The sequence below is a fragment of the Gobius niger genome (assembly GCF_951799975.1).
Source record: "Gobius niger genome assembly, chromosome: 7".
NCBI classification, from domain to species: domain Eukaryota; kingdom Metazoa; phylum Chordata; class Actinopteri; order Gobiiformes; family Gobiidae; genus Gobius; species Gobius niger.
The window spans coordinates 22,384,548-22,407,481 of NC_136858.1; the positions used below are offsets into that span (position 1 = coordinate 22,384,548).

At 40.9% G+C, this 22,934-nt stretch overlaps 1 protein-coding gene across 1 annotated transcript in view; it reads left to right on the forward strand.

Moving 5' to 3' along the window:
- Positions 1 to 112: 112 nt before the first annotated feature.
- The window catches only part of hpse2 (heparanase 2), a 32,215-nt gene continuing 9,393 nt past the window's right edge, over positions 113 to 22,934 (forward strand). Inside the window, exons 1-7 of the mRNA XM_079559600.1 lie at positions 113 to 588; positions 1,420 to 1,574; positions 1,666 to 1,827; positions 15,637 to 15,810; positions 16,561 to 16,732; positions 18,925 to 18,972; positions 22,840 to 22,933. Coding sequence (XP_079415726.1) covers positions 224 to 588; positions 1,420 to 1,574; positions 1,666 to 1,827; positions 15,637 to 15,810; positions 16,561 to 16,732; positions 18,925 to 18,972; positions 22,840 to 22,933 — 1,170 coding nt within the window. The 5' untranslated portion in view covers positions 113 to 223. The remainder of the gene's footprint in view (positions 589 to 1,419; positions 1,575 to 1,665; positions 1,828 to 15,636; positions 15,811 to 16,560; positions 16,733 to 18,924; positions 18,973 to 22,839; position 22,934) is intronic.

Below are 22,934 nucleotides of genomic sequence, written 5' to 3' on the forward strand. Positions count from 1 at the left end.
AAAAAAAGCAGATATCATTGACTGCTCGATATTGCTCTTCCTGGGCTCATACCTCAGGGAACCTTGTCGGGGCGGTACAGCCTGCTCCCCACCTTCCCACTGCTGGCGCTCACAGAGAAGAGGCTGTCTCGGGGCGTTCGCTGTAAGCGCGCTCTGCGGTTCAGGCAAGAGGGCGGGGGGCAGTGGGGGTGAGATTATAGACAGGAAGACGGGTTCCTGATCGATGTATCGGGTAGGTCTAACCTTGAATCACTTCGCGGAAACGTTCGTTATCCTCACAACCTCTCATCGCACGCCCTCCCGCACTCGCACTGAGGAGATGCCCAACGCCTTGACGCGCGCGTGCTCATCCCTATGGATAGCATCTCTGGCTTCCTTAGTGGTGCCGACTGTGCCGTCTTCGTCATACTCACCCGCGGTGTATCACAGAGGAGCTCCCGTTGGCGTAAAAAGACCCGGCTTCATGGAGAGGACGCTGGTTCTCCTGGACGTCAACGCGCGGAGTCCCATCCGAGTTCTCAACGACAACTTCCTCTCACTGCAGCTGGACCCCTCCATTATCAAAGACGGATGGCTGGACTTTCTGAGGTGAAGAACACACTCTCTCTCTTTTTTTTTCCCCCCTTGCATATTTAGTCACGTTATTTTTTTTTTCTTGACGATGGTGAAGTTTCTGCTCCATTTCCTACGAGACAAAATTCTTATGGGCAACAACATTTTGTCATCGAGTGAAATTAAATGGGACAGTCTAATCGTAGTAGCCAATAGTCATTTTTCTGCGAACACATGGGCTAAACCGGTGGCACCTTTTCACAGTATGGCATGCAAAACAGTCAGAGGCCATCATAATAACACAGTTTAAAAGAAAATCTTGCTTTTGTTTTATTATGCGAGTTGTTTTGAGTCGATCGCTTCACCATTGGTTGTGGGGCTGGTGCGTAAAATCCATACAGGCCAAGAAATAATCGACACAATATTAAGCATCAAATCAAGAAATATGTTTACTCTTTAATTTTTTTCCAAATAACTAGAGGATATTTCTCATTTACATTTCATTTTGGCCGGATGTACAATATTAACAGTCTTTTTAAAGTTTCCTTCGGTTTATTGCCGATTGAAGGACTGTGCTGTTGACTGTAAATAACAACTAAATAATACAACAACAAACTGGGAAAAATGGCATAGGCCTATAGCTACTCTGTAAATTAGGACAATACATGCAAAACCCGCGAAAACAGATCAGATGCGCATGGCACGTAGTGACCTCAGTTGGCCTGACACTTGTTTTAATCAGTTTATTTTTGTGAAACTGACGGAAATTCGAGCCCAAGGAGAAAAAAAAGTATAGAATATGATTGATCTTTGATGGGTTTTTTTTTGATTCAGGCAAACGTCACTGACCGTCTCCTGTGTCCACAGCTCCAAGCGGCTAGTGACTCTGGCGCGCGGCCTGTCTCCTGCTTACCTGCGTTTTGGCGGCAAGAGAACAGACTTCCTGCAGTTCAACAATCAGAAGAACTTGGCTAAGTCCAGAGGACCTGGGCCTGACTATTATCTGAAAAACTATGAGGATGGTAATGAACCTTTTCTTTCTCTCTGTGCTCACCATTTTTATTCATTTCTCTCGTTAGTTGCGTATTCATTTATGTATGTATTTATTTTCAGATATTGTCCGCAGTGACATCGCGCTGGACAAGCAGAACGGCTGTAAGGTGGCTAACCACCCGGACATCATGCTGGAGCTGCAGAGAGAGAAAGCTGCCAGCACTCAGCTTGTGCTACTGAAAGAGCAGCTGTCCAACATCTACAGCAACATTACAATAACAGGTATGTGATTACACACACATACACACTATTTTAGTTTTTTTATTTGTATAAAAGTCTAAAACCCCTCTCTTTAGTGACTAATGTAAAATCGAGTGCTCCACTCACACACACACACACACACACACACACACACACACACACATGCACGCAAGCACGCACGCACACACACACACACACACACACACACACACACACACACACACACACACACACACACACACACACACACACACACACACACACACACACACACACAGAGTACAGACATGCAAACACACATGAGTTCAAAGCATGCCAATGTAAACCATCAGCTTTCAGAATGACAAATGTAATTTGTAAAAGAGGAATGTGGAGATGGATAGAGGGGTGCTGCAGTCCACAATGGTAAACACAGCATTGACGTTACACTGGTTAGAGTTAACTCACTGTGACCACAAAGAGAAATGTGCAGCCTTATGTTGGGTGGCCTGCTTTTCTTATCTGTTTGTGTTGTATGGGAATATTGCACGTGGAGAAAGTTAAAATAAAAATAAAAAATGCATTCACCCATAAACCCAGAGCCAAATCACTCATTTAAAAGCTGTTGCATCAGAACCACAGATTATTTAATAAACACAAGAACAGTTTGAGATTTTGTTGAACTAAAACCAAAGTTTCATCTCAGATACCAAAGAATCTCATGGCTCTACGTTCAAGAAGGCATTAATAATTTCAGACAGATCCAAGGGAACCTTATATGAACTCAATGGTGTTAGACAAGACATACTGAAGCTTTCTATTTGAATGTGGCTAAAATGATTTCACCTCAGCTCTATATTTTGATATGTTTTGTCTTGTGTGCTGCAGTCAAAATGCAGCCCTCTTACATTTGTCAGAGCAGTGTGCACCGACAGGGCTCAGCTCACTAGCTTGAAGAGGTCTGGAGAGTGCGCTATGACAACTGACAACTGACAGTCTTTATAAAGAGGAAAAAATACATAAGCAAAATATACTCACCCTTGAAGAAATTAATTTAACAAAAAGTGACACGAGCTATTTTCATTCAGCTATTCCATTTCTGGGAAAAAAAGAAAAGAAAGAAATTCCATTATTTATACATACACAATATTAATTATATTGATGTTAAAATACTGTCAGTATGCATAAATAATAAAGAATATATTTTTATTTTTGAAAGAAAGGTTGGTGTAATACCATGCTGTTTTTTACCTGTTGCTCAGTGGGCAGCACTAGCTCAGTTGGAAGAGCGTTCGTCCCCAGATCCAAAGGTGGCGGTCTGATCTCTGCTCTCAACAGCACAAACAGTAGCTATTGTGCCTTTGAGCAAGACAGTTTACTCGCCAGTGTCTGCGTTGACAGATGTGTGAACGTGTGTGTATGAGAGTGATTGAAAAGTGCTATATAAAGTTTCCATGAGAGGCTTTCCCCGTCATATTTTTGTCACAATTTTTTTTCTTCTAAATAATAAGACAAAAAAATTCTAATATACTACCATATAATTTTTTCGCTTTCGTTAAATATCCATTAGAATTTATACTCGTAGTGCAAGGGGTGTCTTATTAGTAATGTGTTAGACTCCGACATCGTGACACTCCCTGGTCGTGACGGTGCACTTCGAGTGATAGTCAGAGACAGAAGAGCAAGTCATTTCGTCTCCTTATCCATATGAACATACTTTAGATATATGAGTACTTTGATGTAAGCGAAGGCGTAAAAAGATTTACGCGAGTATGTTGTCACTTAGCTTATTAAACGGATCTGAACCTGCAGCATGTTGCGCAAACTACAGCCGGCATCTCGCGGCGGTGCGGGAGCAGGGCACTCGGGCACTGGGGTGTTTAAATCTGGTCTGGGAACAATCAGCTACATCCACTGTGTGTTTGTCCACAGCTTTAACAGGGGGAGAGAGGCTGTTGTTTCGTCCTTTTGCACCCACCACTGCCTGACCTCTGACCCTGCCTTGTTAGAGCTATCAATAATGAGGCCAGTCACACACAGGGAGCGAGAGTGAGAACATAGCCTTATCCACACGCGAGGTCATGGTCATTGGCATCTCACGTTCCTGTGTAGAGGCACGTCCCTTCGTCTGCATATCTTCATAAAGTTCTGTATTACCGGTTCTCGCTTGGTTCAACTGAGGTCATTTTTTAAATTTTTTATTTTTTGTCCATGTGCATTTTTAAAGACGCTGTAGTATTATATCCACAGTGTAAAAATCAAGTCAATCAGGCACTGTTTAACATTTATTGACTTGAACCACAACCAAATTCATCCTCTGTCAGTAGTTCAATAAAGGCTGCAAGCTCGAGGCTCTGTAGGTGACAACTGTTTGCTATCAATAGTTGTAACAGAAAATGAAAATAAATAATAAAGATAATAAATGTAGGTAATTATTAAAGTATAAATAAATAAAAAGTAAAGTCTAGCTGGCTGTTATTCAAGCAAATTATTTCAAATAAGGCCAAAATTCAACATTTATTAGCATCACATTAGCGTTATTCTTTAGTCTTGTTGCAAAGCTTTTTTTCTCCACTTTTTTTTTTTTACTGTTTTTCGTAAAAATTATAGACATGCTCATGCGTACTTCTGTTAGCCAATGGTTTACCGTACCTTTTTTTCTATCTTTTTACAAGAGAATGGCGAAGCCAGTCCCTATAATAAAGTATGGTGAGGTATGTATATAACATGTCTGTTTCATGGCATTTATATAATTTCTGTGGTTTATCCATCATTAACTCATCATATGATGATGTTTCGTGGGCATTGGATGTGGATCCAACCCCACAAAAAGCAGAAACTCAACAGAATATGGTTTAGCATTTAGCTCAGAGGCCTCTTTCATCCAGTAATCCTTATCTAAAGTAACGTTTATGAAGGTCTACATGTTCATTAATGATGTCTAACTAGGCTTTGCCTTCACCGAAACGTGGTCAGTGGGTTGACAATAGCTGAAAACATCTGGATCTTTCATAATTTGCAGTGTTTGATGGCTAAATGCTAGCTGTCTACATACGTAAGGATCAAATGCCGCTTCCACTGTTTTATTTCTATGGTTTTTAGCTGATATTAGACAATGGACAATGTTTGCTTGTACCCACAAACGTGGCACATTTCCGTAGTAGCAGTGAATTTAAAATGTTCCCTCTCTATAGAGGGTATGCAGATTGCATCCTAGCAGGGCAACAACAAGCAACGGAGCAATATGACGCATGTCGGCATTATTTTTATTTGACACTAAATGTATAAAATGTTGAGGGTTCTCTTTAAACTGAAAAAGCGGATGCGCTTCCCCTCTACAGCAGGGGGAAAGTGTTGCTATGGGTTTTTTCAGCAGACATGTCTTTAGTCTGATCTCATATGCTGTGAATGTTTAGAGTGTGTAATGAGTTGTTAGGTTAAAGTAAACATGTGTGAGAGACAGAGACACTAATACCTGAGCCCTCTGTCTTTGAACTCTGCGAGGTGCTGCACTCACAGCCATAGGCCGCTCACCGAGAGGACAGGCATCTTCTCAAAGGAAACCTGAGAACCGGCTCAATACACAGACAGGAGAGAGAGTCACACAGTGCATACATTTTCAAGCACATGTATGTCTGGCTAACCTAAAGACAACTGAAAAATAAATGCGTTATTTTTTATTTTTTTTATGAGAATAATTCACCAACAAAGATGAAGTACAATTTTGTCTTAACTTGTGGCCTTTTCTATCTGTAAAGTGGGATGTCTTTCAAGTTTTGTTCTCACAGTGTGAATTCAGTTGGATTCACATGGATTCAGATTTGGGCATTGCTGATGTCTTGGTGCTTAGAGAAGATTTATGGGCCATTTGGACCAGGTCTTGCACTGTTACAATATTGTCAGTTCATTTGACAGCTGAAAATCTGCCGTACGATGTTTTGTTGAAGTCCTTATTGACATTTTAGCAGCTTTATTTTTGGAACGATGCCTTGATAGTTTTGGATTGAAAGGATATGCATTCCAAAATCCAGATGTGTGACTATTACAACACATAGCTTCAAGTTTTAGCCTATGGGTCAATCACCTTCACTTGAGTTAAAGCTTTAATTATTTTACATTTTTGAAGTAGTTCTGTTACAATAATTATTAATGCTGGAAATACTTGAAATCAATATTGCATCGCTCTCTCAAACCATACTCCACCTCAAAGCGTAGCCTTTGTCTTTACCATCGTACATGACTTTATATGAATGATATTGTTATAAGCTGTGGTGGTATAGGAGATACCACCACAGCGCCGCCTCAGACATTCATTACGAAATATTCCTGAATCGCAAAGCCCTGAACCCTGTGTTGAGTCAGCAGCCAAAGCTCAGCGTGACAAACTCTTCATTTCCACGTCTCTCTCCCTGACTCCTTCCACATGGCCCGCACAGACCACGACTGTATGTTGTCCTTGATGGAAGGATACCTCTGTCTGCTGTTTAAAGAAACGCATGGACGTGCAATTCCATGTGTTTGCAATATGCCCCGAAACAAGTGCCAGCAACCTGCGAATGAATGTCATTTTAATAGCCTCACGCATGGGAAATGTTTGAAAGCAGCCCTTCCTCTCCTGTGATTGTTTGGCATGACATCCAACCTCTATGTTTTCCTAAGAACTCGGCGAGCCATACGTTTTGTTTCAGATTTCAGTTCACTGGCTTTGCTTTCGGCAGAGTATAGGATTAGGTTGGTAACACTGACGGGGCCTACACGAAAATAGTGTTATCTTTAGGGCTGTTTTACACGGCGTGGATACGTTTGAAGGCCTTACGGAGCCAATCTTTTCAGGCACTGGCATCATTTTCATTTTACTATCATTTACATCCCGAGTTGTCATCTGGTTTTGTTTACTTTGTGTGCACGTATTTTGGATAAACCTATTGTGTATTGAGATGATTGTTAAAGGTGTAGCATTTGTCGCTTTATTTCATGAAAGGTAAATTCAAATCGTATGTCATTTTGTCAATTGTTTTTCATCAGTCACACGAGTACAATTCTCCAGCAGAATCTCCGCCTCGATGTCGAACTCCTTCGCAACTGTGACGTCACATGAACTGGAGCCTTTATCAGAGTAGCAAAAAGTGTTACTCCTCTCTTCAGCGCTTCGAGTGAATCCTCCAGTGGATTTGAAAGTTTCCCCTCGATCTGACTTTGAATAGTGTTTAATTTAGCTCTGAGTGACTCGGTGCATATGGCTGGTTGGATTGTGTTGGACCTTGTCAGGGGCCATCTATCACTCAGTGGAGTCCTGCTGCGCGCGGGATCCAGAGCTCGGCGCTCAGCCTCCAAAATGAGAAAACAAGGGCGCCAAGTGAACAGGGCGAGATTGTAACAGAGGGAGGGGGACCGTTTCTTGTCGGAAAATCATTTGGAAGGAGCGAAAAACAATTCTTCTCGCTAAATCAATATGAAACCGTTTTACCCGCTGCAGTTAAGCCAATAGTACGACTGCTGTTTTAGTTTGTAACACTTTTCTTCACACGCTGATAACGTCTCATAAGAGTTAAAATGTTTTGTTGCGGCTGACCTGAGCATCTCTCCTGGCTGTTTGTGACTTTTGACCCCCTCATGAAAGAGACTCCTCTCAGGCATTTCTTAAAGCGCCTTAAAGCTTTACATAAATGTGGTGTGAAGCGCGTCATTCAGTTTTGGATGGCTTTTGTTTCAACTGAAATGGATTGGAAATGTTATGACCATAATACACTAATACCTGACTTAGAGCTGAACCAATGATGAAATATTAGGGGGAAAAAGATAAAGCACTTCAGTGAAACCTCTTTTCCTTTTGAGGCAAAAAACCTAGTCATGACTTAAAATGGCATGATTTAAAAAGTCTATATGTTTGTATTATTATGTTTGCATCATTATAGTAGTAACGTGAAAGATCCTCATGCTCCTATTCAGCATGTGATATTACTATTATTACTGTTATTATTATTATTACTACTATAACTGTATAACATTATGGCATGGAAAAAAAAGAACTTGAATTATGTCACTTATGTAACTTGTATTGAATTGTAACCTACTGTGGTTACACTAAAACCAATAGCAAATAGTGGTTTGGCTCTTCCATCAAATCCGACACCTTCGGAAAGTTTATTTGCTCATTAGAAAAGAGCTTACTGTTAGATGTGTAGCAGCTTTTCTCCTCATATCTATATGCTACTTTTTAGATAATTGCCCTAACTATTCAGTAATTGGTGCCGTGAGCTTTTATTTGGCATTTTTTATTAGATGTTAGGTGTTAGGTGTATGTTATGGTTGCAAAATGACAAAAACTATATAAAGCTTTCATCACTTGTGCACAAACACTTTTTACTTACTACTGTTTTAATCATGTGAAACATGTGAAATTCAGGCTATGCTTAGAAGTTGCCCCCTTAGTTCTTCAACAAAGATGGTAGAGTGATCTTTGGTCTGCAGAACACACAGCTATGTTTTTGAAGGAATTTTATGAGTTCATAAGTGTATAATGAAATTTGCCTCGGTCAAAGGACTGAAGCACGGAAAGGAGAAGTGGAATTGAATTTTCGGTGGTATTTTCCGAGCCCAGCGTTCCCTTAGGGAGTGTATGGGACGGCTCACAGTGGCTCGGGCGGGATGAGGCCAAGTGAACGTTTTCCCGGAGGTTTAGAGTCTGCAGTGAATGGCAGGAGCTGACACCTCTAACCAGCTGCAGATGTCGGCTGGGTTTGGCTTGGGCTCTGGCAGAGGATGCAGCCCGTGTGCCCGGTACGAGAAGTCTGACTGTCTGCTATCAAACAACTTAAAATGACCATCAAGACAGTATTCTATAGGCTACTTAAATAAATACAACTTAAATAAGTACTTTCATTGATTTAAAATGTCATTACACTGTAAGGGAAATGTTAAAGCCTATTGTTGTTATATATATATTGTAAAAATGTAGCAGTCAGGTTGGACAGGAGCAAACACATGGGTCAAAAACCTGTGCTTATTTGTGGCCATAGCAATAGTTTTGGCTCCAGGTCTGTAAATGCCCTTTTCCCTCCAAATAACTCACTAACGTATCGCAATAAGGCATTGCAGATGTTCTTATTTTTGGTTGACATGTGTCATACAGCTGTGTGTTCACCAAAACTGCCGTGTTATGAGATACTTTTCCTTTTCATCTTCTAAACTTATTCAGCTTATCCTGCAAACATAAAACATTTGTAATAAACCTCCAGATGTAACGAAGCATCCAGATGTGCATGTTTTATCTTCCGCTATCCGCAACTGTAAAAGCAGCAGATCCAGGTCTCACCTCTGCCGGGTCCGCTATGCAGAAAACTCTTCATTCACTCACAATAACAATATAATCTGAACATGAGCCAAAACAAAAGAGTTGCCGCTTAAAGATTCCCAAAAAAAGAAAATTAGATCAAAATTTCTTTTACATCAGTGGTTTTCAACCATCGTAGCTTCAGGACCCACCTTCAACTTATTATGTCAAGCTACACCCAAATGAAATAAATACATTTCAACTTACCATGAAAAAAAATATTTTGCAGACCTTGTAGAAAGCAAATTTCTTCTTCTGAAACACTGAAGAGGCACCAGGAGCCCCCACACCTGGAGCACTGTGGAGGCGTCACAAGAGGTGCTACAGGAAACAAGGAAGGGACAAACGAGGAGAAGATGGTGAGAGACTGTTGTGGAGCAGAGGGAGCTGCAGGAGGAAGAGGAAGGAGGAGGTGGAGGAGCTGACCAATGCAGGACACCACGCTCTGAAACAGGGACAAACCGGTGCACCGTTTCAGAGGTTCAGAGGAGCACTGAAGGCAACCAGGCTCCTCCGGGTGCTACGGTTTCCATGAACTCCAAAAACATGCTGGTCAGGTTGGCCCACAGTGGCAGCGCAGCTCAGTCGCAGTGGCTCAGGACTAACACCTGGACACAATTTCGTTGTACAGTTGACAAATAAAGCACTTACTTACGTACTTACTTGTATATTGTATCAAAATACAGTATTTCTTCATAGTTCTGTTGACTCAAGTTTTGAGTACAAGGCTTACCATCAAAAACTATCTAAGCAGTCTATCGACAGCCATATTATTTTGTAAAGGCCCATGGCCCAGTTTTGGGTCCTTACTTATTGAGAGCCACTGTTGTAGATCAACGCAAGTACAACACAATAAAACATATACCAAATCATCTAGAGTCAAATTCATAGTTGGTTGAGGATGTTGTGAATAGGGGTGTAGAACAAAATTCTGGACCCTAGAAGCTCTGGACCGTACCTCGCGTATGAGACTTTAGGAAACAGGCTTTTGAGGGCCCCTCCCTGCCCTGGGTCATGATTAAGGCCATTATGACCGTAATCATTATGTATCAGGTTATCTGTTCAATCTGGTTCTGTTCATAGAGTCCTGAATTCTCAGTTCACTGTAACTAACTAATGCTTTTGCATATGGCTTTTGAATAGAAGATGATTACTGCAATTATACTAATTATTCCAATGTTGTGACGAAGTCCGGGACACTGTGTGTTTTCTTTGCTGCCCCACCAGGGCTCTGGTCTTCATGATGCTCATCCATCACTCTGAGATCAAAGCTTCTAATATTGATTGTGCAAAAACTGCCCATTTTTTGTGATGTCCCAGATCAGCATTTCTGCTTTTGCACTTTCAAAGTACAGCATAAGAGTTCCACATTTAATGCTTCGACCTGATCAGCTGAGCTCTTTACAGCAGGTGCTACATGGGAAAGGCTGCAGGCTTCGTCTTGCCAAACACTTTGATGGTTCAGGGGCTGTGTTGACCTGGTCGTCCTCTCTTTTGTTTCACTATGTCCTCTCCAAAGAGTCCTATTTCTCTGCAATTATTCAGAAATAAGGGCCAACACCAGCTTCAGCACAGATCAGAGGTGTGTGAGGGGCAGCTCTACGGCTCAAGGGTCAAAACTTTACAATTCTTTGGAAATTACAGTACTTTTAACTCAGCGTAAAGGTCAGTGCTTGGTCAGGACTATCCTGCTTCATTTTCAGACTGCAAAGGAAATTATGCAATCCATTGTGTAACCATTAGTTTTAGTTTCTGTGTGAAAATGTAGCAGTAGGTACCATGTTTTATTTGTTTTGATACATGTGTCTATTTGTGTTTAACTTTACTCCTGAGAAGTCACTGAGGGACTCTCATTTACAATGATGTTGAGAAGTATTACAATGAAATTACACAGATCAGATGAGGGTTAGTCCTGAGTTGCTGTGAGGTTGAGTGCTGCCACCATGGGTCAATCTGGCCCTCATGCTTTTGGAGACACCAGCGCGCCTGCAGAAAACATGCCCTGTGTACCCTGTGCAGTCCAGGATTTTACTCACTGTAGACTCCAGCAAAGACTGCCAGTGAGTGAATGAAAAGTACAGACCTTGTCAGTGACCTGTCTACACATAAACACATTGGTTCATAAAAAACAGTTGTTTGGCAAGTTGTGTTTAGTTGTGCTTTGTAGGTAGCAGAATCAGCAGCAAAGTAAGAAGACAAGCTTGTCTCTTGGGAATGACAACTTGTTTTTTTGTAAGCCAAACACTATGAGTCATTAGTTTCTAAAGAGGGCACTTTTCCCATTTGAGAGCGATTACAGGTAGCATTGCCAAACAGATGACATATCGCGCGCACTGTTCTTCCAACTGGTGGTTTGTGTTACCTGGACCTGTGCACTGCCAACCCAAGGCTGTTGATGTCATGGTGTCCATCTCTGTCTCTGATGTGTTGTCCACTGTAGCCTGTGGCCCAGAGTGCAGCAGTGCAGCCGCGAGTGGAGGAACTTTGCATTCGAGTGTATATGTTAACATACCACTCATCTTACTCACCCGGCTGCTCTGTCCACTGACTCTACACAGGAAGGCCACACACCAGCCACTGCACAATTCACAGATCAAGTCAATCTGTAGCTCTGCCGCTTCTCTCTTAAGCATACTCTGATCCCTCTTAACTAACACAATTGAAAGCAGGTGCCCGGCAATTTCTTGCATTCTTCCAAACTACAAAAAGTGTGTCGATCTGAATGGTTTAGTACAAAAGAAGAATCCATATTAAGATGGGTATGTATAAACAAGGCATGGTTATGGTCTACGCAACACGCTGGCGGCAAGGCTCAGAGTTGTGCAATATGAAAACCACATTTTTCCTTCTCTACAATGCTAACTGGCAGTGTCAAGTTAACATGGCGATGAATGGCAGATACAGTGCTAAGATGGAAACCCTATATCACTCTGTCCATGACCCGCACAGGCCATCACTTTAGCAGCTCTTTTACACATTTGTTTCCTGACAGAAATTGGGAATTAATAAAAGTGGTTCTGCGGATGACCTTGCTTCAGTCAGCGGCTCTAGTTAGAGGGAGCAGCTCCAATAAAAAACTGAAACCATGATGTAGCAGATGTTGAAGAGTGTGCTGAGCCTGAGCTGGATGCTAGGACTGTACAATCGTTGTCATTAGCAACCTGGGATTCAAAAATGAATGTCACTGATGAATAGAATAATGGATCCAAGTTACAGCAGACATTGAAGGTGACTGCTAGTATTTAAAACAGCGCTCTCTCCCTCTCCTCTCTACTGCTCTCTCTTCCCCTCTCCCTCTCTATCCCCTCTTCTGTTTTCTCTCCCTCTCTCTTTCTCTCTCTCCCCATCTCTCTTTCTCTCTCCCTCCTCTCTCTCTCTCTCTCTGTCCTTCTCTTCCTCTCCCTCCCTCTCTCTCTTTCCTCGCCTCTCTCTCTCCCTGCCTCCCTCTCTTTCCCTCCCTCCCTCCATCTCCCTCTGTCTCTCTTTCACTCTCTCTTTCCCTTCCTCCCTCTCTCTCTCTCTCTTTCTCTCTCTCTTGTTCCCTCCCTCTCTCTCTTTCCCTCTCTCTCTCCTTCTCTCTCTCCCTCCCTCTCTCTCTTCCTCTGTCTCTCTTTCCTTCTCTCTCTTTCCTTCCTTCCCTCCCTCTCTCTCTCTTTACCTCCCTCTCTCTCTTTCCGTCTCTCTCCCTCTCTCTCCCTCTCTCTTTCTTTTTGAGTGTGTGCACGCGCTTCTGGTTGTACTTTGAGCTGTCAGCGCGCCTGACGAACCCCTGCTTACATATGGCTGCAGTGTAAGAATGATGTAATGCAATACATGTCTTTAGTTTAAACATAAATATTAAAAAGTGTGGTTATGTTTGAGTTTATGAACACCTTATGCTTTATCTCTCTTTATTCAGCAAGCTACAATAAAAAACATAATTTTAGCTTATGGCATAGATAGTAGTATATGTAAGACATTTTCACCATTAGGCAAGGCAAGGCAACTGTATTTATACCGCGCATTTCGTACACAAGGCAACTCAATGCGCCATTAGGTTTTGACAGGAGCTCTGGCAATTAGTATGAGCGATGCACATTTTGAAAATTTTCTAAAATAAATATTACTTAACTTAATTTTGCACTTAGAACTCCAAAGTAGTCGGGGCCCTTTGTGCACGTAAACATGCTGATTGTTTGTATGAGCCCCGTGTATGTGGACCTGAGTGCTGTTTTGGAGTCTATATGCAGAGCTGTAGTAATGAGGCTTAACGCTGACTGATGCTGCCGACTTCTCTGGTTCACACAACTGGCGTTTCTATCAGATCGACAGACTGACAATGTCCAGACCCCACTCTTTCCGCTCCACAAGAGTGCAGGGATACACAATACACACATCTGAAATCTTTTGGGACAGTTCTGATGGTTTCAACCCCACTGCCGGTCAGATGAAAGAAGCTGAAACTCCAAGCGTGTGCATGTGTAGTGAGGATGGAAGTTATGTTCGGTACACATTAATATTTCCACAATACAGAGTCCTATTTCAGATGGGCATCAGTCCATGCGTGAGGTCAGGTTGGGTCATAGAGACAGACAGATCTAAAGTATTAATAATCTTATGTTTTGCATGGTCTCTGTGAGGGATTAAAATTACTATTTGAAATGACTTTCTGATGAGAGTGCAATAGTTGTCACATGGGAAGTGTGGTTTGAGAAAAGTTAAAGAAAGCATTCAATTTAATAATGAAATTATGAACTTGTGAACTTGACTTAGCGCTTGAGCACCACTTTATCTGGTTGCTTCCCTGTAATCCAGTGCAAGAATCCTTTTCCACTTTTAATGTGCAGCAGCTCCAGCCTGGACTCCTCACTGTGACAGCTGGATGCCCATTCTGCAGTTAATTTTGGCAAGATAATCCAGTGAAACCAACCAGACAAGCAAAACACATGTCCCTAGTAAAGAGGTTAAGAAGTGAATCTAGTCATTTAAGTTGTTGTTTTGAGTGAGAGATCACGGCCAGTTCCCTCATCTCCTTTGACATGATGCATTAAAGCGTGTGTCGGTGCAACCAAATGAATGTGAATCTGTGAATTGATCCTAAGACTGCAATTATCTGCTTTTTTTCTCTTTCTTCTTTTTTTTATGTGACAGGTCTACAGCCAGTCCTGCAGTAACTGCTTATTGTGGAGGAATAAAAAGAAAACCTTTGTGTTAAGGCTACTGGAGTGGCAATCCTTATGTCAATGTCTATTAACCGTTTTGGTCAAATCCATATAAATTTGTTTCTTTTTTTTTTTTATCAATCAATCAATCATGTCGCCTAGCCTTAGCCCTCATGTCAGATCATACCAAAGGCCTCAGCCCACACTCTGCTGACACCATTCCTCAGAGCGTAGTACTTATTATAAGCAATTGGGCATTTTTCTGTTTTCATCAAATATAGAACAGAGACGTGCTGTGTACACTAAATAATTGCAGCTAGTGTTTTGGTTTTTAGGGCTTTGTCCTATAAAAACTGAAGGGACACCAGAGGCCAGATGCAACAAGCCGTCTTTCTGTTCTCTTTAGTTTCTCCGTGGGTTATACAAAACAAATGTTCCAGGAAAAATAAAAGCCTGAATGCAGAGTGAAAACACATTGGGCCTCAGATGTTCACTCCATTATCTGATTTATGGACATACATTTGTACTTTACACGTCAATTTATTAAATACTGATGTTTTGATGCCACATAATTCAAGTCGTGGCCCAATTATATGGATTTCCATCAAGCTCAGCCAGCTCATGAATCCTCTCTTTTCTGAGTTCTTTTCTGAACTCAGAGAAGCCACACACTGAGAGATAACATTTTTACATCTACGTTGGCACTATCTTCTTCATCTGTTTTCTCTTGGCCCAAGGAAGTCCAGGTCAGAGGTCATGGTAATATTTATATTAACAGAATGACTCAGAACCGCTTAGATTTCAAAACAAGAGCCGGAGGCGTCCAGGAGCAGCCTGCAGTCACACATTTAAGTTTAAACAAACACGTCTGGCACACTCACCATGTGCCAGCATTTAAGTTTGACTCTCATCTTTGACCACTCAGCCGTAATCGAGGAGGATGAAGAGAGGTGAGCTCTGCTGAAAACTGCAGATGTAAACGAGTGGTCAGCTACAGCCCTCTCCACAGGGGTGCATGATGGGAAAACCAGTACATCTGGGTTCTCACTGAATGAAGCGTGCCGCACCCTGTCGTCATGTGTCCCACTCTGCACCTGCTTTATCAATTATGCACATCTTGATGCCCTTACAAATGGACACAAGTTTTCACAGTATTTGTAATTTCACCATTGCAAATATAAAATATATATTTAATGTCGCAAATTGTCACACCAGTAGCTGAATAAACAGAACAATACTCAAACCATGTATAAACTTGACATCCATACTATTATAACAACCAGAAAATGTTTAACACAATCTATTAAAGCGCTCTCTGCTGTAATGGCAATGTCTTTGAAAAGTTACAGTTACAACTGTTTTGTGGCTTTTTCCCAGCCAGGTCTTTAGACAAACTGTACAACTTCGCTGACTGCACCGGTCTGCACCTGGTCCTGGGGCTAAATGCGCTGCAGCGAAACCCGGACAACTCCTGGAACACGTCGTCCACGCTCAGCCTCCTGAAGTACGGAGCGGGAAAGAAGTACAACATTTCCTGGGAGCTCGGCAACGGTGCGTAGACCTGTTTCCTGTCAATGGGGCAATTGTCAAAGTTTGGTTATGAACACTACATAGTCTGCAATACTTTGAAATGACGCAATAGCTGGTACGTTTTAGTCGGTCCGAATGTGGTTGTATTGGACTAATGTGTTTGACTGGAACCAGAGGTAGAGGGTTAAAATCAGGTAACGAGAGATGAAAGGAACTGCGAGTCCTCATGTCATCCTAAACATATGTGTCCTGAAGCTCAGTCTGCACGCAGCCAACCAGCCCTTTTTTGTTTCAGCTGAAGGGACAAGAAAATACATTATTTCTAAAAATCATTATAATTATAAAAGATGAATATAAATTCTTTTAGATTATTAACTATGTTGTGGTAACGTTTGCTGTTTTAGGCACAGAAATGGTAATAGAATATGCTGGGTTTCTCTGGGACACTCATAAATCATACGGCTCTGCTTCTTTATTTATGGTTTGAAAGTTGCAAACATTTATAGGAGCTTGTGTGAAATTCTCTAGCCCCCTCGTGCGCTTTGGTTTGAAAAGCTTTTCAAGGCCACCCTACATGTCCACTCCATTCCCCTGACATCGAGTCAAATCTGTCCACATTACTGAAAATTGCTCAATTATCCGTTATTCTACTTATTTGACTATTGCACACTCATACTGAGGCCAACCAAGGCTGTAGTAATATTTCTGACCACTGTATATACTGTACATGACTTTTTCATCAATTTATTGTTTTGCACCCTCTTTTTGTAGAGCCAAATGCTTATCGCAGCATGGTGGGTCGAGCAGTCAACAGCACCCAGTGGGCACAGGACTACGGCAAACTCAGGACCCTGCTACAGTCTGTGCGATACTACCACAAAGCACACCTCTATGGACCCAACGTTGGACGACCTCGGAAAAACGCTCTCCATATGTTGGACGGGTGAGTCAGCAAAAACGTTAATTAGGCAATCTCGGTAGTGGAAAGTATGCTGAAGTGGCGTGGGACTTTTACTGAACTTCATAGCGTTATATGCACCTCGTAAAGGATTGGTGTCCATTGTTTATGGACTCAGACACACACAGTGTAAGCACCAACTATATCATGTCAGCCTAAATAAAGTGTCATCTGACTGATAATGTGGAGGCACTATGTCCCACCTGCTCACTTCACAGCTCGCCATGACAACCTCACACTCCTGCGCTCTTTTCAGACCATATCCAGCATTAAATGGATTTAAAGTCTATGAAGCAAAAGCGATTCTTCTGATTGACATTATTTTTTTAAGTACCCTTGCATGTTTCAGATGTTTGGCGACTAGTAATCATCCAAGATTAGCCTTCTAAGTTACAACATTAAGTAAATTGTTGACTGACATTTTGTAAGTATGTATCTATCATGCAGGCCATAAAATATTAAACCTTGCCAAAGGTGCCTGCCAAAGTCATAAAAGGCTTGACTACATCCACAAATGGAGGGTAGAAATTTTAACTGTTTTTAACTTTATTAAGCAAGGACATTGACTTTCAGCGATTCGTCCTTGACCCACACTCTCCTCCTTGTATTAAGTTTCACAAGAGGGTTTGTGTTGTTTTTTATGTACCCTCACTGGCCATGAAAGACAAGCATTAGGTTTAACAAATATTCTATTGAAATTCTTAAGGCATTTTCTGTCATTTGTAAAGTTACAGAGGGTTTAGTTATACAATATAATTTCATCATTTGAAATACAAGCACACACACACATACAATTCTTTGGATTTTACCCAACATTGATTTGAAAACATTTCCTAAGTCCTACAGCCTACAAGCCGACATCGCTTTGCTCGAGGAAAGTAGCTTTTATTCAAGCTCATATGACACAGTTTGTGGTTGAAAGTCTTCCTAAACCGCATTGAGGTCTTCCTGCTCTGTGAACCTGAGCTATGCACATCAATGAAACCATTAGGCTCTGCACTCCACTGTAGCCCTATAAGTACTTGAAATGTGGCCGTAAATAAAGGTGTAAGTGTATAACAATTCAGATGGATGCACAGCGTCGGATGTAGAGTGGAGCCGCGGTAGGTCGCAGTGTCACTTTTAAAGCCTGGGTGATTCTGGTGTGTTTGACATGATTACGAGGTACAGCCACTCAGCTGCTCTCAGGAAAATCAGACGGATGGGACACTGAGCCACTCGAGAGTACAAATATGAGCCTCCGACAGACTAAACAAGCCCCGCTGGAGAAAGTTGTGGCTTGATGTTTAGAGACACGGATTGGGGCATGAGTGGTACTATGTTCAAGCCAAATATGGAGAGGTGGGAGGCAGGTAGCACATGTGACAGGATGAAGAGGCACAGATGCAACAGCTCAGCAGCACTGTAGATGGTTCTAGTTCTTGTTATGTGTACACAATGGGTTCATTAAAAGGTAGGCTGTGTTCCTACATTTTTACAGGCATTTACTGGATCTTCTTTGTAGTTGCTATTTAAATAATTAGAAGCAAACGTGGTGTGTGTGGTCAGGGCTTGGAGACATTTAAAAGGACGTTTTGCAATCTTTGTTCTTCTTTGTGTCTGAATACTTTATTGAAGCCTCAGTATAAGGGCTGCACAATATGAGATACAATGGCAATATTAGACAACTATCTTGAATATTGCTATAAGAATATTTACTGTGATATTTAGCAAAACCTTTCAACAGTGCATTGCATTAAATTTAATAAAAATCATTAGCAATTTGTTTTTTGTTTTGTTTTCATCAAATAGTATTAAAAAGATTATCAAAAAAGTACAACAACAACAAAAATTGAACTAAATTAGAGATTACTAAAAAAAAAATGTTAAGTTACTTTCTACATGTGTTTTTGTTTTTATCAGGAAATGTATGTAGTTGGTCAGATGGAAGACCTCAGTAGTTATGCATTACTGTGGCTTCTTGCAATATGGGTCTGGCATCACCTAATATTGTGATAGCAATTTTAGCAATACATTATGCAGCTTAATTCAATATGAATAAAAATATGCAGTACTGCTCAATGTGCAGTTACTTTTTCACGGTGGTTAGCTTTGGCGAGGCAAATAATAAACTAAAGGGGAAAAATGTCTCAATCCTATTTTCATTTAAACCTTTGACACCTGTTTCCTATTTCTAGGTTCATGAGAAACGCTGCCTCGGTCGTAGATGCGGTTACGTGGCAACAGTAGGTATTTTACCCTTTTTATCTTTTTATTCATCATCTGTGTGCTGAATGTTACATGTTTATGAATTCATATAGCGCTAATTGCTCGTATGGCAAACAGCAGCATAAAGGCCGAGTGTTAGATGGTAGATATTTACTATAATAAAACCCTAGATTGGACAATCCAGTATGGTGGCCCTTTTGGGAATGTTCAAGTAGCCCGATTTTACTCACTGTATTTAAAAAAAAAGATGGAAATTCCATGACTAAAAGTAAAAAAAGCTGTGGTAATTTTTGAGTCCTATTAGCCTAACATAAGTCAGATACAAGTTCACTGAAGTATTAACAGAAATGTTAACCGCAAAAAACACTCCACTGGGCTTTGTTTTTATCCAGTGGCTTAGAGAGGGAGAAGGAAGTGAGTTGTAGTAATCCTAGTTTTATTTTATTTTTAGACACTTTCTGGCAGACTAAAAGCATAATTTAGCACACACCAATAGAGTTCGGGAATGTGATGTCATGTCGCTAAGCATCAGCAGCAATTATAAACTAATGGAGATTTCAAAAGTTAAAATGCTGGAGTTTTTAGTTATTGTTCACATTAAAGCACTTGGACACCACCACAGACGTATACGTGCAGTAACTCAGCAGCTAACGGAGTTGTTCCACGGCTTTTTTCTCCACTTTTTATACTGTTTTTAGCTAATGTTAGTCTATGGAAAATGTATGCAAACAGCTGCAAACACGGCGGATCTCCATGGTGACTGTGGATTTATGAATGCTTTGAACTTGTCCTCTAGAAGTGAAAAACCATCACTCGAAGCGATCCGTTAGCATGTAGCATGGAGCTTTAGCATTATGGTTAGCATGCCCTGTTATGTATCTAAATGTAGGCCATTGAACCACTTTGTTCCTCTCCATGTCTCTGTATCTTTGTTTGGCAGAAAGTATATCTGTAATTCAGCATTTGTTACATGCTAAATATTTGTTTACCACTGCCAAACTTTTGTCGGCGTTCGCAAAGATGCCGTCATACCTATGCTATATCACTCCACTGTAGCTTTTGTCACGATATATAGCTGTTGTCGGGTTATAGATACAGACGGCATCTCTGGAATCGCCCATATATGGTCATGTTTGAAAACACTTAAGGGGGAAAACAATTTGGAGAAAAATCGAAACTTTCTTTAATTATTCAAAAACTACTTTAACAAATGCTGAATTATGAATATAGTTTTCTACTAAATAAAGATACAAAGACATGGAGAGGAGAGGACTTGATGCTTTATGTTAGCATCGGGCTAATGCTAATGGTTAGCTAGCGCTAGCTACAACTGCAGTTTTTTTACTTCTACTGAACAATCTACTGAGAATAAATATCCATATGGACCCGATTTAGACTTGACATTATTTATTTGTAGTAAATAAGTTCATATTCCACCAGAAAATGTAAAAAGAGTGAACGTTTCTCTAAAGATTCTATTTTCCCCCTTGGCGAAGCCACGCCCCCTTCTATGACAAGATGCCGTCTGTATCTATTTGTAAAACTTAAATTGTCTGCCCCAAATGCTGTTCCCTACTATTCTTAGGGACGACACAACAGGACGATTTTAAAGTTGGAACTTTATACTTGTGATAACTGGTTTGTTAAGGTTTCTTTTTTTTCCTTTGCTTCACTTCCTGCCTCCATCTGACGTCTCCGATGATAGGCCGGAAAAGGATTTCTCCAGTAACACTTGCCAGGCTTTCTACGTGGCATTTAAAAACAATACCACTACAATAAACAAAGGAGGTGCTGCTGCTGTTTGGGACCTCAGTTCAGAAGCTTAAAAACTTAAGTAACTAAGTAGCCGAGACTGAAGTCCCAAATAATACAAACAGGCATCACATTCACAAATGGACTGTTTCAAATTGGAGGACCATGGTATAAGTAGATTAAGAAACTCAGATCTGTGCATTACACAGTTCTAAACTGGACGTGCTGCTCCTGAAACTGTAGGAATGCACACAATCCCTGTATCTGTGCAGACACATAAAAATGCCATTTGCGTCCCTCCCTGTTCAGGCCGAGCCCAAGTCTGGGAGGAGAATGAGTGATTGGTCATTAAGGTGAAGGTCAGGTCTAATTAGGAGAAATTAGAAGAAACGGAAGGAGTACAGCTTGTCAGTAAGGCTTAGCAAAACACCACCCACACTGTTAAAATCAAACCATATGCGCCGGCTCATTCTCCCTGTCAATTAGGCACTTTTGCGCCAGTGCTCTGGATTCCAGTCTAACCAGGCTGCGTGACAGTAACGACAACCTCTGCAAAGAAGCCAAACTCATAAAAGCAGGGACCACTCATTAACACTTCTACTGGTCTGGTTACCCCTTTCCTTTGAGGTGAGTTAGGAGACTCTGTTTGAGATTCACAGTCACACTAGTCACGAACACTTGTTTTTATTGAGCCAACTGTGGTTTCTACGGCCAAATGTGCAGACCACAATCTAAAAATAGTCTAATAACACAATTGCTGCTCCCAGGACGTAAAAATCTTGTCACTTTTAATATTTCCAGATATACACAACCACTGACAGAATCCTTGTGTAGAGTCCAGCTGGGACTGACTGTATATTCATTTGGGTTTGATATTTTCTTCTCCTTATACCTGTACCCTTTATCTTTGCTGTGATAATTATTGAAATGGTTCAAATGAATATGGTTTGAATAGATGATAAAGATAACTACATCTTTTTGATATTGTAATCTCCAAATACTGAGTGGAAAATCTGCAAAGAAGCAGATGTGCTTTGTATTTGTGCAGTGCAATGTTCACGTAGGGCATGTAGCTTCAATTAAGATGGACAGCTTATTGGTGTTAAGGTTAATGATTCCCAGATGAAGCAGTGAAAATATGAGGCTAAGAACCAAAGAAGACAAATTCGCAGCAGCACACTTCTTTGGTGCTTGCATCGCCTCGAGACACGCACTTGTGAAGCCAAATTGCTGAAACTGTGGGCTGTTAGTGATGTGAACATCTCAGTGAACCAATGCAAAAACACTAGCTGGGCCAGAACTTGCCAGTTATTAATTTCTACGTCATGTAGCGATGAAAAGTTTACTTTTATGACTCTTGCTTGTAAAAGGTTTTTCTCTTTCAACACGAGTGGCTTGACCAATTTCCAAACAGTATTTAAGTTGTAACTCATTGACATTATTGGCTTTATTTGTAACATTAAAAAACAAAAATCGGCTGATGTCTTTTCCCTGCTGGAATGTTCTGCAATCAGATCAGCACCAAACAATTAAAGTCATATATGGTTAAGATGACTTGATGCCTGTATTGATAACATCGGAGTTAATTTCAGTTTAATAGATGCAACAGACACAACATAAAACTAACCAAAGGCTTGTTAATTTAACATTGCATTGGCCTAAATTATTTACATCCTCTTCTTTGTTAGTTACTTATCTTTTTCTCTTTTGCTTTTATTACTATGGTTCAATAGTGTAGTTTGCGGTGTGACGACTGATGACATATTCCCACCTGTGAGAGTAGACTCTCATGGTTTAGTGAAAAAGTGGCTTTAAACCATATCCTTGTGAAGAGTCCAGACATATTCATATTCATATTGACATGTTATTTTCAGAATAATATTAGTCCACAATTGTCTTTAAAAGCCCCTGAAACAAAAGCACTTTGTTTATTTATTTATTTGTATTAGGATCCCCATTGTGGGCCGGCTAATCTTCCTGGGGTCCTTCAAAAAAAACACAGTGTTAGAATCAGTTTCATTTATACAAAGTCCATCCTTAGTAATTAACTTTGCTTTGTTTGTTGTTTTCTGTTTTATAGATTACTGTGACACCGCACCATTTATTTATGAATGTATGCATTTTTCTTGCAGTTATTTCATGGACGGCAGGGTGAAAAAAGTTGAGGACTTCCTAAAAACCCGGCTGATGGACACACTTACAGAGCAGATCAATAAAGTTATTCAGG